Here is a 16306-nt window from a genome sequence, read left to right as displayed (position 1 = left end):
GCATAAATAGTCCCTCACCAAAACCATCCCTCTTATAATCATAGATTTATCGACAAAAATGTTGGTCATCAATTTAGGTCGCGTTTGTTTCACTCAAAATTCATGATAAAATACAATATTTTTTTTTCATGTAATTCATTTTTAATGAAAATCATTATTTTTTGTATAATATAGGGAAAATGATTTCCTTCTTGTTAGAAAGAGAAACCGTTTTCTCCCAATTTAAGCATATTATTTTCGGTTCATGAAAGTTATTTTCCATACAACAATTAATTTTATGTCATCCAAATATCGAAGAACGATCTTGTGAAAATGATTTTCCTTCGAACAGACATAACATAACTTGTTTGCAAAAATTGGAAGTTGTCTATATTTGGCAAATAGAAAAAGTCTCCAAGCTTCTTCTTTTATGGATAAGCTTCAAACTCAAAAACAAAATTAAAGGTTTTCCAAAAAAAAAAAAAAAAAAAAATAGGAATTTAGCTTGGACATGTGCAAACCCCCAGACAGAGAAGTAAGAGCTCAACTTCTCTCTCTCTTCTCTCTCTCTCTCTCTCTCACTGGTTCTTATTATTGTAGCCCAGAAAGCGTCACACAAGCACAAAAACTTGCTCCGTCTCCATCTATCCTTCTATGCATTCCGAGGAAACGTGTAGCCAACATTCCGCTCACCTACCCTCCTTTGTTCTCTCCAAGAAGTTCTGATTAATAAAAGAAACACACGAGATCCCCTTCCCCCCGCAAGACTTCTGCTTCCGTTTCCCAATCAGCAGCCGCAGTTTTGCGCACACATTTGCGAAGGGAATTCTTTCGCGCTGGTTGATGATCACGTACACCTACACCCGCCGTGGGGTCCATAGCCTCACCACCATTTCTTGATTCCCTTCCGTCGGCAATGTCCCACCAAACCCACCAGCACATGGTTGCGCATTTGCGCGGTTGTGCGAATTGAATGGTGTCGATGGCTTCGAAGGGGGCGCTGCCCATCTGGGTCTGTGCGAAGACGGCGCAGCTTCAAGTGGGTTGCTCAGATTTGGGGGCTAGGACTTGTGGGTTTGCTCTGAATTTGAGTGTCAACGGGGATTCGGAGAGGCCTAGGAAATGGGAGTGCCTGAGTGTTGGAGTCTTGGCTCAGAGAGCTATCACTCCTGTTGAGGATGAGAAGCCTCAAACTTCTGGGTTGGAGTCGTCTGGGGCTATTGAAAGGACCCAGCAAGAGGAGGCCAAGGTGTTTCACAAGGACTTGAATCTTCTTCCAAGTGAGTAGTTTTAATTCTTCCATTTTTCTATTTTGTGCTGGTGAGTGTGAGTTCCTTGTATTTAGTTATAGTTAATGTAATTTGGAAGCTTTTGAGAGTCTATGCAAAATGAGGGAGAATTTATTCATCAATGTCTGCTTGAAGATTAGCCCCAATTTGGGATTGGACAAGATTGATCTTTTCTTGACTGCGTTTTGAATTGAATTAGCTTGCAGAGTATAGGACTTTTGATGGGGAATGCAGATTGACTTTGGGATTTGTTATGTGATGCTTGGGGTCTTTCATTTTGGGTGTTGTTGGATCTGTTATGGTTTAACTGGTTTTGCTATGGAGAAGGTGATGATTGAATGGATAATACACCCGATGGATGTGAAAATGAAAGAAACGAATTCTTTCTCGAGAGTATGTGGATGGAATTCATGGTAGTCACATTTGCCTTAATAGATGCTGATGCATTTAGTTGAGAAGTTCTTGATCAAAGGGAAAATGCGAGTTGTTTCAGATTGGGAATCGCACCCTTGAGTCTGAACTACATGACTTAATTGGAGGGGATAATGATGCGTCCTGTAAGAAGTAGTAGGTATAGGAGATTCTTAAGTGAACTAATTTTGATTGTATTTGGAGTAGGCGTTTACCTATGCAAACTTGATTGATTAGAAGAAAAAAAAAGAGTTAGCGTGTTAGTGCTGCTAAAGCTTTGCGGTTCTGAGATAGGTTATTTACGAGTTAATGGCCATAAATGACTTTTTATTACGGAATAAATTGTTGGAAGGGATCTAGATTTGGTCCCATCTGCAAATCTCTCCATTCCAACAACTAATGGGGAAAAAGGTAAGAAAATCTTTTCAGATGCATATTCAAGATTCTTGGAGACCATTTTATTGTGCTTAACCAAACATTATTGATCACTTACCAAATCAAGTAGCCTGCCATTGGAACCTAACAATATACATTTGGCTGTTATAATGTCGGTAAGTTGATTAAATTAAGATTAATTGTTTTGTTATTAAATTTCCAGCTCTCTCCTGTGTCTTTTCGACGATTTCATAAATTTGGTCACATGCATAAATGGCAGAACCACTGTCTGCGCTGGACCTTTATTCTAATTCCAATGATGGTTCAAAAGTGCGAGTTGCTTATCAGGTACAGAACCAGCTTTCACTTATTCTTCCCATCATATTTTCAGAATGCTGTATTTATGAACTATGATGTCATCAATGCAGGGTGTACCAGGAGCATATAGTGAGGCTGCTGCTCTAAAAGCATATCCAAAGTGTGAGACAGTACCATGTGATGAATTTGAAGCTGCATTCAAGGTTTAAGATACTGCTACAGTTTAGGCTCAATTGCTAATTATGCACAACCAAACCTAAATATGGTTAAGTGCTTTCTTTCAGGCAGTTGAGTTGTGGCTAGTTGACAAGGCAGTCCTACCTATCGAGAACTCTGTAGGTGGAAGCATCCACCGTAACTATGACTTGCTTCTTCGTCATAGATTGCATATAGTGGGGGAGGTGCAATTACAAGTTAATCACTGCTTATTGGGTTTGCCTGGCACAAGAAAAGAGGATCTTAAACGGGTTTTGAGCCACCCACAGGTCATTTTTTTTCCCATTTTCTCCTTCTCCTTTTCCCTGGTTCCTTAAAAGGAAGGCTGTTTAACTCTATGACCTGCTTGTGTACAGGATATGAGTAATTATTTCAACTGATTATGACAAAACTATAAAACTGTGACCAATAGATACGATCAGAAATCAATTGTGATGAAACTATTAAACTATCTTTTCAGTTGTAGGTTTCTGTGCTGTTATTACAACCTTCTGTTCAATCATGACCTTTTGGTTGCTGACTAGAAATAGGAGCTAGCTGCCAATCCTAGTTACTTGACTTAAGCATCTCATATGCTGGTATTTACTATAATTCTATCTGATGCTACCGACTGCATTGGACATTACGTACTCTTCATGAAAATGTACATGATCCTATTATTCTCGAATCTAACGTGTAATTTATTTCTTTCAGGCTCTGGCTCAATGTGAGATGACACTAATGGAGTTAGGTGTCGTCAGAGTCAGTACTGAAGACACTGCCGGTGCTGCTCAGGTAACAGTGCTGAAAAGTCACGTGTCTCCTTTTGACGTCATGCTAAATTACTGATGTTATTATGATTCCACACAAAAATATCCGAATAGATTGTCGCCTCAAATGGTCTAAGAGAAGCTGGAGCTGTTGCAAGTTCAAGAGCAGCAGAGATTTACGGACTCGACATTCTTGCTGAAAAAATCCAGGTAATGCCTTTTTTTTTTCAGGGAATATAGAGGAGTTTGCACTGGTCGGTGCATATGCCATAGTGAATCACCTGTTAAGAATATTAGTCAGTCTGTTTTTGAATATTTTCCGCAGCAACTCACTGTGATTGTGCATTTATTACTAGAAATCTCCAAGATAACAATGCAGCCCAGAAGTTTTAACGCACCAGCGTTGAGATATGCAAGAATTATCCCACACTCTTACTAGCATATATTAAACCCTTTAATACATTCCTTATGCACATCCATCATGCATCAATCATCAATGTATATGTAAAACTACCATACTCTGCTCCTTGTGCATGGCATTAGTCTTGAGGTTTGTGTAGTACGTGTTTCTTTTGCATTTGTCTTTCTCATTATCGTACTTGATTGGGCTTGTTTCCACTTAACATTTATCAGGATGATGATGATAACATCACCCGTTTCCTTATACTTGCTAGAGAGCCTATCATCCCAGGAAATGACAGACCCTTTAAGGTATTACATTGCTGCAATGATATTTTGACGTACTTCTATTGATACCACCATCAACAATGCTTTCTTCTTTTCCTTTTTTACCATTTTCTTACATCTTGCCATCAGACAAGCATTGTTTTCACTCTTGAGGAAGGTCCTGGTGTACTATTTAAAGCCCTTGCAGTTTTTGCTCTTAGGGACATTAATTTGACAAAGGTACGTCCTACTATGGTCGATTTTGGCCTTTGCTTGTAGCACCAGAGGGGACATTTTTCCATTACATTCTCCACTGAAATTTCAGATAGAGAGCCGTCCTCAGAGAAAGCGTCCATTGCGGGTTGTGGATGACTCAAATAAAGGCAGTGCCAAGTGAGTGGTCTCATTATCATCTGGTTTTCCACTAGATAGCGATAATCCAATTTCTGGTATCTGAAAGATTAGGGTTTGTCTTCCACTTTTGGGGGATGCTGAGTTTATTACAACTTTCATGCTTTGTCATTTGACTATTTGATATTGAACATGGCAGGTACTTTGACTACCTTTTCTACATTGACTTTGAAGCGTCCATGGCAGACCCCCGGGCCCAACATGCCTTGGGACATCTGCAGGTTTGTTGTTTCACAACTTACTAGAGATCGGTATTTTGGGAATTTGATCTTCCCCAGAGTTTAAATTGTATTATAGTATCAATTCCTATGAAGCAATCCATTGTCTTATTCTTTGCTGCATCCAGTTTTTCAGCTTACTTCCCGATCTGAGGGTGTATTGAGGTTCAATGGTTTAGCCATAATCAGCTCTCTCTCACTCTCATTCTTCTTTAATGTGTATGCGGAGCACTGGCAAATTCATACTAGAAAGTACAAGAAATGTAATCTTCTTTTTCTGTTTGCCCGAATTGTTTGCAGGAATTTGCCGGTTTCCTCCGTGTCCTTGGCTGCTATCCATCGGATATTATTCCATAGACAGTTTCTTTGAGTACCTGAATGAAGATTCACATTCTGAACATAAAACCCGCATTTTGTTGCCGATTCTACCTGTCCATCTGTGCACATCTGTACTCCAGAAGCAGGGGTCTAAAGACAGCATTTGCCATTCTTATATAGAGTTATTGTTGGTAGGAGCTTTCCTTGTTAGGATCATTCTTCGTCAATTCTTTGATCCTCTTCATGACGGCAAGTTTCATGTTATCAAGATTTGCAGGCGTCACCAAAAGGCCCGAGATTAAATCATTCTATGATGCCTCATCGGGCATCGTGTCTATTGTTTAGATGCAAATAAACTTGCATTGTCTAGCAACGCCGCCATCATCAGTCCATAGCATTTTCTTAACGTTCATTTTCTGAAGCTCTCTTGATTTTGACTATTGCATTATTCAAGCAGTTCATTTGTGGCGACTCGGTTGGAGCGACTCGGTAAGAATGTGTTTACTGTACTCTTGAATTACCAAATGAAGAAAAGATTGATTGTTTCTTCAGTTTTCAAAAAATTAATGTATCTATTGTTTGGGTTGCCAACAATAGAATTATGAATATGAGCTCTACATGATTGAAAATTGATCATTGCTGAATGGTTGCTGGAAAAGCTAAAATGTTGCAGGGTTTCTTTTAGGCCAGAAATATTGCAGGATTTGATGTACACTATTTTGCTCTTGCATGTGATTATTTCCGTAGACAGTTACTAGTTCCTGACCAGGATGATCATCGTAGTGATCGGTTACTGTTTCCCAGATCGAGTCTAGTAGCACTTAGTAGGGATGCCGAAGTTTTACTCGAATGATTTGAGAATACATTTGGGTGTATTTGAATGGCAAGCGGGACGGGTTTGTCAGTTCCGTGATCTGATTGTGTGGTTGAACAAGGTAAAGAAACGTGATGCGCAAGTCGGCGGGACGGGATGGCTGGGAAGGTAATGCATTTCATTTGCGAGTCATGTGCATCTCACGTGCTTTTGATCGTGTCGTCTGTCAATGTACAGTGTTATGTCCTAAGAAAACAGAGAATTAATACTAGCAAGTAGCAACCAAGCCCTAAATTGATACGGTAAAATGGTATGTCTAAATAAAAATGTGATTAAAAATGAATGTTGTAATGTTGCATGAGAAAGTGGAAGAAATGAGAAGTTATAAGAGATGTGCATCGACCGTGTTGTTTTTATGATATTATTATTCGGGTTAATAATACCAAAAATTTTAAACCGGTATATATGTGAATTGATTTTTGTGTTAGAAAAAATCTCAATCCGGTACACATGTGCTACGTTTACTCTAAATTAGTTTTTATATCACAAGAAATTTCTATTTGGTATGTTCGTGTCACGTTTATCCCAAGCTAATTTTCGTATCACGAAAAATAATCAAGTTGGTACACTTATAATAAATTTATCATCCGTTAACTGCAGTTGAATGCCCTCGATAAATTGGATATGTGTAAACACACGTGGCAAACAACTTGAATGGTCGGTATGACGGTATGCGACTTGGATCCGATGTGGAAATACAACATAAGAAGCTGATGTCGTTTTGGAAAGACAAATTTGAAGAAAATGAATCGAGATCGAGAATTATGGAAAAATTAGATCCCCTCTCTCTCTCTCTCTCTCTCCACCAAAATCTTAGGGCAAAATTGAGGCACAATCAGGGATTTTAGTGGCTCTTCAAGACACGAGGAGCTCTAAATAGATTTCCCAACCTCAATTCATTTTCTTCAAATCTAGCTCCCTAAAATGACATTGTTTGAGAGATCCGTTTATATTGAATCTCCACGTCACGCCCCAATCGTTTAAGTCGTTAGTTACACGTGTTTTCACTTCACCAATTTGACCGAGGATGCAGACGACGGCTAACGAAGGGTAAATTTGTCGATAGTGCACAAGTTTTAGATTTTTTTTGACACGAAATTAGTTGTGACACAGGTAATTTGGGATAGATGGGGCATAGGTAGTTTGGGATAGATGTGGCACAGGAATATCCCTTTAGAAATTATTTTTGTGACACCTAAGTTACTTGAGGATAAATACATTACGATTATACCAGTCCAAGATTTTTTTTTTTTGGTTGGAAGTTCAAGATTTTTGGTGTAATTAACTTTTGTATACATTTATTTCGAAATGGTTTTGGGAGAGTCAAAAAGTGAGATCAAGCTCACTCTTTTCATTTATTAACTAAATTAGATACATAAGTCAACTTTGAGAATTTGCTAACGGATACAGTCTATTTATTTCCTGAAAAACGAAAAATTTGAAAAATATTCTTTTAAAAATAATAGATAACATTTTTAAAAAAATAAATGAGTCGATAATAACTTTTTTGAGAAACGAATTGACATTTGACAAAATAGAAGGGGCTAAATGGACTTTTCACCTTCAAATGGTTGGTGGGGGAAAAAGCGACATTTCCGACCGAAGATCGCCACAAACCAAAAGTCGCCCACGTTTCCATCTAAATTCCAATCGTTGTATGTCCGTTGTCCTTCCCTTTTCTCGGTCGACAGCTTTGCATTGCATCGCTCGTTTGAAGTCCAGAAGTTGCTGCTGGGATTTCCTTAAATGCATGCTGCTATTGACTGTCGTTATCCTTAAACTATGCCGAAACTCAACATCTAACTCCAGCTCTCTCTCCTCAGTTGAACCAAACCCAGATTCGGCATTCAAGACCGAATGAACTTCTGCAACTCTTGTCCTCTCTCTCGCGGTCCCCTTATTACCCCCACCACCGTTCGATGTAATGCCGCTGTCAGCAGCTGAAGCTGAACTGGACGATGAAGAAGCGCGCGCAACCGCATTTCCGTAATGGCGAGCTTTGGGATGGTTTCCGTTTTCTTCACGGCCGTCTTCTTTCTCTGCTACGGGATCCCAGGTAACAGGACACTTGAGCGTGAGGAATTCAAGGAACCCACGGAGGATTAAATTTTTTTAACTGGATCTCTTTCTTCGTTTATCTTTAAATTGCTTCTGCAGCTGGGTCATCTCCAGCCGCACAAATTAAGCAGACCCAGGACCCGAAAGACGAACCCTTTGTCGGGTTGAACGTAGGCACGGAAGTTTCGAATCTTGTCTCCCCAGAAGCGTTGGTGTCGTTTCTCCAAGTGCAGAAGATCGCCCACGTACGTCTCTACGATGCGAGCCCGGACATTCTCAAAGCTCTGGCTCGCAGTAAAATTCGGGTGACCATCAGTGTTCCCAATAACCAGCTTCTTGCAATTGGGTCCTCGAATGCCACGGCTGTAGCTTGGATTAGCCGAAACGTTGTTGCGTACTACCCGAAAACCCTAATTACAGGCATTGCAGTTGGGGATGAAGTCTTGACCACCGTACCCTCTTATGCTCCCATTCTTGTGCCTGCAATTGAATTGCTTTACAGTGCTTTGGTAGCTGCAAATTTGCATAATGAAATTAAGATTTCGACCCCACATGCTGCGTCTCTGATTCTTGACACATTCCCACCTTCTCAAGCTTTCTTTAACCAGAGCCTTAGTTCAGAGATAGTCCCTCTGTTGCAGTTCTTGTCTAGGACCAGCTCGCCTTTGATGATGAATTTGTACCCTTACTATGTGTTCATGGAGAATAAAGGTGTAGTTCCTCTTGATAATTCGCTCTTCAAGCCAATAGCTCCATCCAAAGAAATGGTTGATCCCAACACTTTGCTTCATTATACTAATGTGCTCGATGCGATGATTGATGCTGCCTATTTTTCAATGAAGAATTTTAACATTACGGATGTCAAGGTTCTCGTGACTGAGACAGGATGGCCTTCAAAGGGTGATTCAAAGGAGCCTTATGCAACCATTGATTATGCAGATACTTACAATTCAAATTTGATCAAACATGTACTTGATAAAACTGGTACTCCTCTGCACCCGGAGACCACATCCAATGTGTACATATATGAGTTGTTCAACGAGGATCTTAGATCACCTCCAATATCTGAAGCCAATTGGGGGTTGTTTAATGGGAACTTGACGCCGGTTTACTTGCTGCACGTATCAGAAACCGGGGGCTTTTTGGCCAATGATACTACCAACCAGACTTACTGTATTGCAATGGACGGTGTAGATTCAAGGACATTGCAAGCAGCACTGGATTGGGCGTGTGGTCCGGGGCAGGCAAATTGCACAGAGATTCAGCCAGGAGAGAGTTGTTATAAGCCAAACAATGTGAAAAGCCATGCTTCATATGCATTTGATAGTTATTACCAGAAGGAAGGGAAGGTTTCCGAGTCTTGTGATTTCAAGGGTGCTGCTATGATCACCACTACTGACCCCAGTAGGCATCATTCTTTCTTTTTCCATGTTGCTTTCTTGAACTGCATAGATATTTGATTTGTGTCATGCCCTGCTTGGCCATGCTTATAAGGGGCTGTGACTTCATTGGCATAAGGGTGGAATGCTTTTCCCTATTATCGAGCAATGCCTCTTCTCTTAGTAAGAAGTATGACTAAATTGGATGAATTTTCCCCTCTCGAGCTCGAGCTCGTTTTCTCCTAAGAGTGCACTTCCTTCCTAGTGGTCACTGTAACTAAAGGATTTGTGAAGTAGTAGTAGCTCTTGAAGTTGGGCATTTGGACTTCCTTGTGAATGAACATTTCCTAAGCTCTAATCTTTGAACCGGATTGGTCTTAGGATAATAGACTAGTGAGTACTATTGGTCAACCAAACTTCTCAATCTGTCATTTAACCGTTTACCTAGTCCCTGTGATGATTCTTATCTTCCTAATCTGGGTTGAGCTGGAAGACTCCTAAGTGACGATAAACTTAGTAGGGATGCCTCATTTCGTGGGTGATGCTTGTAATTATAAAATAAGCATTCACAAGATCTTAATAAGAAAACTTATTTTCCTGTTTGTGTTATCTTCTCTGTGCTTCTGAAAATTTCTAGAGCTCATCTGATGATTTTGTTGTTTCATTCAGGTCATGGAGACTGTGCCTTTCCTGGAAGGTGAGAAAGGCCATTTCTCCAGTACTTTCTTTTCTTGTGTTTATAAAGACGTGTTGGTAAACCTCATTTATGTACTCATAGAATGTGTTAAGACTTAGAAGATTTCTTGATTAGCATCCTTCTACTTTGGGTGCAGCAAGAAGGAAAGCAATAACACAGGGCAGGCAAATTCAACCGAGCCAAGTGGTGCAGCCAACAGATTAGGACTCATCACCTCGAGAAGTGGCAGGGTAGTTGCATTGGTGAGGGCATTTCAACTTCTTTTAGCCACACATTTCTCCCTTTTCTTTTCGATTCCTATGTTGATGCCGCGCTAAGTTACAGACCAATGACCATGGTTCTTTGGTTGGATGAGATTCATTCATTCGTTAATTCCCCCCGATTCAGATCAGATTCTTTTAAGCATTCGCCCCCAATTTGACGAAAAGTGATGGCGGAAATAGGTTGTAGATCAGTGTTTGAGGATTCTGAATGCTCCCTTCTATGTACATTATGTAACAAGTTTGTTCTTTTGTAATATGGAATTTTGGGATCATTTTCCTCTGAACTTACCATGGCTGTTTCTTTCTATTTGATGCTTGGACACTCTGGCTCTTTCTTTCAAGTCGAATCATAACGGTAAAACTCTGTTCTGTGTGTTATGCGTTGCACAGCTTGAGATATTGCTGCTCGAGACTATAAAGTTGATGACTGAAATTAAAAACTCAAAAGCAAGGAACGAGTACTTCATTTTGTATGGTACGTTCTCTCTTTGGGACAAAATCTGAGAAATCAGTGAGAACTTGTTCTTTAATTCTCAAAAATCTCAATCATGCAGGGAGAGTGGCTGTACTCCATATTTGATATGCTTGAAAGTGAAACTTGATACCCATTTTCTTGCCTCAACTAGAGTGGGAGTAGTTGAACCTTATCCTTATCAAAGCCCTATATGGTCACCTAAGCTAAGTTAAAAACAAAAAAAGAAAGCAACATGGGAAAAAGTAGTACAGACAAAATGAGGAAGCAAGATAGCCACTATATTTACATGTATAATAATGTTTTGCTACATACCAAAAGCAAAAGAGTTTTGTCTCGAGATGGCATTTCCCATGAGTACCAATTTGAAATCGCAAGAGAAAAGACTGGTGATTTTACAAAGAGGCTAGCAATTTTAGTTCAGCAACAATTTAACTCTCCCCACTTAAGACTTTAGCGTGGGAGTCAAATCTCGCAGCTGTGATACTAGCGTTCCGTACTCTCTCCAAATCCCTTTACTAGTAGGGTCGCATGTTTATTGACCAATTTTAGTTCATTTAAGCCAGTGGCAAGATGGCAAAACTATGGAAGATACATACAAGGAGATTCGAGAAAAGTCAACTTTCCGACAAAAAATAACAAATTTTTTATAAAATAACTAAAAAAGAAGAGACTGTGAAGTTTGATTGCTGCTGACCTCACCTATGGTGGAGACAGTAAGAAAAAGAACACGAGAGACAGTGGGATCCATCCGGGAACGACATATCTTTTGTATATTCTAAGTTCTTTGTTTTTCTTTTCGTGAAATCGTTCCAAATTTAATATAAAAGTCAATTGATGTAGATCCGACAAAAGGACTATACTGTATTTAACTAGAGAAACTCAACTGGTTTCATGAATGAAATGTTAAAACTTAAACCCATAAAAGACTTCTTCCCACAAATAACTGATTAAGGAAAATGAAGGGATTGAGGGATTCTCTGTGTGTGTGTGACGTGGTTGAGAACTGGGAGGGCATATATTGGACCGTCCCTGGCTTGTATGTCTACTCCACCGATTTCCCTTTGAAAGTAATGGACATGGACCATCGCAATTTGTCTAAACAGCAGATTCCATTTCTAGCTGCTTATATATTAAGAGCTGAGAGGCTTGGGTTCAACAAGGCCAAGTAAGTTTGGCTTGACTCGGTGAAGCTCTCAAGCTGTTAAGAACCATGAACAGATTTAACAGAGCTCTTCTCCTCGCTCTTCTTCTTTCCATTGTCATTGCTTCCACGAGTACTGTCGACCATGACATTGCCATAGAAACTGATTAGAATAGCTTTTGTCGTCGATCAAGCGGTAGGAAGCTTATGGTCGACAAGGAAGATGACGATAAGAACTGCTCGTTTAGGGGTTGGTGGAGTTGTGGAAGTTTCTTTGCCAGGCGGTGAGGGTTTTGGCAAGGGAGGTAATGTGAATGGTAGTGCCGGATATGGAGGCAGCGGCAGTGGAGGAGACGGTGGTGGAGGAAATGGCGCGTAAGGACATGGAGAAGGTTATGGAGGAGGGGCAGGGGCAGGGGCAGGGACAGGGACAGGGCAGGTAAGGGCAGTGGAGATGGAAGAGGATGCGGGGGTGGTGCAGGTGTTGGAGGTGAAGAAGGTAGCTCTGATGGAGGTTTTGGCCATGGAAGTGGGTTTGGTGCTGGTGGTGGTATTGGAAGTGGAATTGGCAGTGGCGCTGGAGGTGGAGGTGGTGCCGGCGGTGGTGGAGGTGGAGCATATGGCAGCAGTGGCTCTGGTGAAGGGTTTGGTCAAGGAAGTGGCTTCGACGCTGGGCTTACTTCAGGTACTAATGGAGGGGGAGCCGGTGGTGGAGGTGGGGGTGGTGGGGGTGGTGGGGACGGAGTTTCCACCGGAGGGTACAGTCATGGGAGTGGTTTTGGTGGAGGCTTTGGCATGGGAGGATTCATTGGTGGTACTAGAGGAGGTGGCGGCAGTGGACAAGGGGGAGATTCAGGGGAGGGATGTGGTGAAGGCAGTGGTTTCGGAGCAGGTGGAGGCATGGGCGGTGAGTTCAATGGTGGCAAAGGCGGTGTCCACATTAAGACCATGACAGTTTTTACCAAATTCGTCTATTTGGTCATACAAAGACAAGCATCACTCCGATCATTTTCAAGTGCCAGTGCAAATGCAGAAGGCAAATAAGTGATGTAGAAATGAGAACTGATATCTTTCTCACTGCGAAGGTAATCTGAACCTTTGTATGAGCTAAAAAGAACGATGGCAGGGCCTAGACCGAATGTTTGAGCAAACATATTCACAGATTTACATAATTATTACACACATTACTATGTACTAAGACTAGTGAAAATTTCTGGGTCACTGAACATTATGGAACTTCTAATCTACACAGTTCTTACAAGGGATGATGTGCTTGCACCTCAGTAAGGAGCACTTAGACTCTTGGCCACTGTGGACTCACTACCTGCATAGGCCAATAAATAATCTCACCAGCAGAAACACATCAAATAGATGCATATATCAACTGAAAATCCATCGTTGTCATAGAACTTGAACAAAAACAGGGAAATCAAATGGCCAGTGAAGGAGTTTAGTGTATAATGGTCGAAAGCAGGGTGTCAATCTATTCTTCATGTCAATTATCTCCCTGGTTTAGCATCTAATACAATCAGGTCACGTCAGTCAATGTATCATTCACGAGGAAAAATGCATGGAGATTGCATGTAGTGGAAGGATATGAGAAGATATCCACTGTGTTTCAGTCCTTTAAACTTCAGACGATGCATTCTGTGAACATTTGCGCAGAAATGGGAAAAATTGCAGTAGAGTAGGAGCTGACCTCTAGCGTACTAAACACTAGACGCATTCGGCTAGCCACTACCGACGGCTCTTCTGAACGGCCCATCACAGCCATCTGCTCCAGTTGAAGAGTTTTCACTGGAAGCCTTAATTTAATCATAGAGTTGAAAACCGCCATCAACATGAGATTCCAAAACTAAGAGGTGGCATGCGAGGACAAGAAAGCAAAAGCTCACCATGCCATTCCCCTTATATAATACGCATTTGCTATGAGAGCACAGAATCCTTTCCATTGGAGTAGTATTTCTTCCGACACTGGCGGGGTAGATGACCATCTGACAACTGTTGGCTGTGGCGTGCACAAGATGGTAATGAATATGATGCTCAACCACAGTATACACTCATCAATCTGCAGATAATAAACACCAGTGGACATCTTAAAACAGTCGAACATACAAATGTTGGAAAGGGAATGAACTAAGAACAGGATCATTAAAAAGCCCAAAAAGTCACCTAGAACAGTGGAATCCGGTTATTATTATTATTAAGTTCATGAAGTTTACAGGTTCTAATCAGTAATTATTACCTCCTCAGATATGATTTTAGATTTTAAAGTGGTGTTTCCACCATAAGCTTGCATTGCTTCAATCTCGACACCGGATTCCTTCATATCGGTAAGTTCATCCCTCAATCCTTCTTCGGTGCAGCCGAGTGCATATGCATTTACCCCAGCATTGATGAACTCCTGATACAGGGAAAAGGTTTTGACTTAGAACAGACAATAACTCAAGCTCACCGATGAAAGATTCAGCAAACTACTAAATATACTTTTAAGTTGTGACCTCCTCCACGATCAACAGCATTCCTGTACCTCCTAAAGAGACTGATAGCTATGTTTCGGGATGAACGATATTCATCATCAAACGAACTGGAGTCACCCAGTCGGCACTGTAGCATCACAGCAATTGCGCAACCTTTAGCACCAGAAAGAACTAAATCGAGATATTACAAAACAAATTAGAACTCGGGATGGAGAACATGCATACTAGCCATCTCTTCGAAGCCACATGGTGAAAAGTCTGAAGTTGAGTGCATCCTTTGTCGGAAAAGGAAGAATTCAAAACATTACTAGAACTTCTCACAGGAACGAAAACTGCAGTTTTATTGGAGCAAATCACATGGTTAGCTCTGCATGAAACAGTCTCGTGCAGAACCGGATTCTTTGGAAGTGCCTGATAATTGCTAACACCGCCCGTTACAGTAAGCATGGTTGTACCATGATAATTCTTCATTCAGGATTCCATCCCAAAACAAATGACTGCAAACCTAACGAGCAATTTGAACAATCAACAAGACCAAAGTTCAGCAACATGGACAGATAAGGACTTGACTTTCTTCATGCCCAGAAAAGAATCTACAAATCCATAATGGAATTTGCTAACATATTTGGAAATTGCCCTGACCTATTAAAATTTAGCAATCAAGAACTAAAAACCGTGATTGTAGAAAAATTCGTCGCCCGAAAAACGAAAGAAAAACATTCACATGATTCGATATCAGCAAATGGAAACTCCAATGCTTCTTGTCTCCTCTCTTTTCACTGTTAAACGCCAGTATTCAAGTGAAGATAGACTAGAAATTCACACTCTTATGTTCCTTCCACCTAAATTTGCATCTAGAAACAACACAGATGCAGTTGCATCAGCACGTACAAGCTTGCCTCCTAATTGACGACGCCATGATTGGTCCCCTCGACGCAAAAACACATCATTCACGATAAAAGCAACCAAACACCACAAAACATGTTTGATTCTAGCGATTCTACCAATGAACCAGGAAACTCGAAATGACCCATCAATCGAACACGCGAATCAGCGGCGAAAAACTGATCCGCAGGGCTACCCACCTCGTCAGCAACGAGACGAGCTCGTCACATGGGAAATGGAAAGAGAAACTGCGTCTTTCCCCCGCGAGCAGCAGCATCCAAACGAGAGGCGAGATGAGGAGTATTCGAGCGGATGGACCCAATAACTAATCAAAGATCTTGGGAAAGAATCTGTTCTCGGCCACCAATTATTTGCATGGCTCTGGAGATTCTTGCGGATTCTCCCTCAAATTCTCAGACTTTTCCTTTGACAAAATCGTGGCCGCCATGAAAATTAACGTGGGGGGACTCTCGTCGGTTTTGTCCTCTCTTCTTCTACCGTTAGTTTGAGGGGAGAAAAACGGCGCCGTCGTTGTGCTATGTTCCTAAAATCTAATAAGGCAAAGGTGGAAAACCAATGTGCAAAAGTAGGGCCAAGAAATTGTGGTTAAATCATGTTTTTTTCTTTTCTTTTTTAAGGACAATTTCAATTTTCAATAAACCCTTTCGTTTAGACTCATGATAATAACTATCTATATAAGCATTATAGCTAGGAGGAGTAACCGAGCTGGTTCAACTTGGGAATTCGAAGCCTGTTCACAAGGGGTTCCATTCGATTCCCGTTCCAAAATTTGGGAACCGAACTTGATTGGTTCGATTGCTGGTTCTATACCCTAGATTATCCGATTCTACTCAAGAACCCGAAACATGAAATGTGGATTTCAAAGTAGAACCTAGAACAAAATTGGATCGTCACTTATTTTAAATAGTTTTTTTAAACTTTTTTTTTAACAGACAATAGTGAAAATTGAATATATTTGACATATTATCATCATACAGAAAAAAAATTATTTTTATGTGTTTATATATGGTAAAATGATACCCAAAAAAAAAAAAAAAACGAACAGAAGTACTAGCCAATTTCAAGATCAATAAGGTTGGTTTC

At 40.7% G+C, this 16306-nt stretch overlaps 3 protein-coding genes across 6 annotated transcripts; 2 read left to right on the top strand and 1 right to left on the bottom strand.

The window, feature by feature from the left end:
- The first annotated feature begins 535 nt into the window (after positions 1–535).
- LOC115728971 (arogenate dehydratase/prephenate dehydratase 1, chloroplastic) lies at positions 536–5581 on the top strand. Its single transcript, XM_048276204.1, has 11 exons — positions 536–1259; positions 2335–2402; positions 2483–2575; positions 2657–2857; positions 3282–3362; positions 3452–3547; positions 3971–4048; positions 4154–4243; positions 4329–4396; positions 4554–4635; positions 4933–5581. Exons 1-11 carry the CDS (start codon positions 953–955, stop codon positions 4987–4989), a joined length of 1221 nt encoding a protein of 406 aa, XP_048132161.1. The 5' UTR covers positions 536–952; the 3' UTR covers positions 4990–5581.
- A 1892-nt stretch (positions 5582–7473) lies between these two features.
- On the top strand, positions 7474–10505 carry LOC115725909 (glucan endo-1,3-beta-glucosidase 1-like). Of its 3 annotated transcripts, none has more exons than XM_030655575.2 (4): positions 7474–7880; positions 7982–9290; positions 9931–9958; positions 10095–10333. In XM_030655575.2, the coding sequence occupies exons 1-4, from the start codon at positions 7814–7816 to the stop codon at positions 10110–10112; spliced, it is 1422 nt and encodes a 473-aa protein (XP_030511435.1). In that variant the 5' UTR covers positions 7474–7813; the 3' UTR covers positions 10113–10333. The 3 variants fall into 3 exon arrangements, with proteins under 3 accessions (XP_030511435.1, XP_030511434.1, XP_030511433.1); XM_030655574.2 differs by having other exon boundaries at positions 7476–7810; positions 7982–9286; positions 10095–10505; XM_030655573.2 differs by having other exon boundaries at positions 7477–7880; positions 7982–9286; positions 10095–10505.
- Positions 10506–12967: 2462 nt separating this feature from the next.
- Positions 12968–15650, bottom strand: LOC115728973. 2 transcript variants are annotated; one of them, XM_030659380.2, is made up of 7 exons: positions 15403–15650; positions 14543–14822; positions 14325–14444; positions 14083–14241; positions 13733–13905; positions 13537–13642; positions 12968–13161 (listed from the first exon to the last, which is right to left on the bottom strand). In XM_030659380.2, exons 2-7 carry the CDS (start codon positions 14786–14788, stop codon positions 13132–13134), a joined length of 834 nt encoding a protein of 277 aa, XP_030515240.1. In that variant the 5' UTR covers positions 14789–14822; positions 15403–15650; the 3' UTR covers positions 12968–13131. The 2 variants fall into 2 exon arrangements, with proteins under 2 accessions (XP_030515240.1, XP_048132607.1); XM_048276650.1 differs by lacking the exon at positions 15403–15650 and adding an exon at positions 15234–15295.
- Between the last annotated feature and the right edge of the window lie 656 nt (positions 15651–16306).

This window comes from Rhodamnia argentea, chromosome 3, assembly GCF_020921035.1.
Source record: "Rhodamnia argentea isolate NSW1041297 chromosome 3, ASM2092103v1, whole genome shotgun sequence".
NCBI lineage: Eukaryota > Viridiplantae > Streptophyta > Magnoliopsida > Myrtales > Myrtaceae > Rhodamnia > Rhodamnia argentea.
The sequence above is the reverse complement of the archived record's forward strand: the minus strand, read 5'-3'. Positions and strand labels throughout refer to the sequence as shown.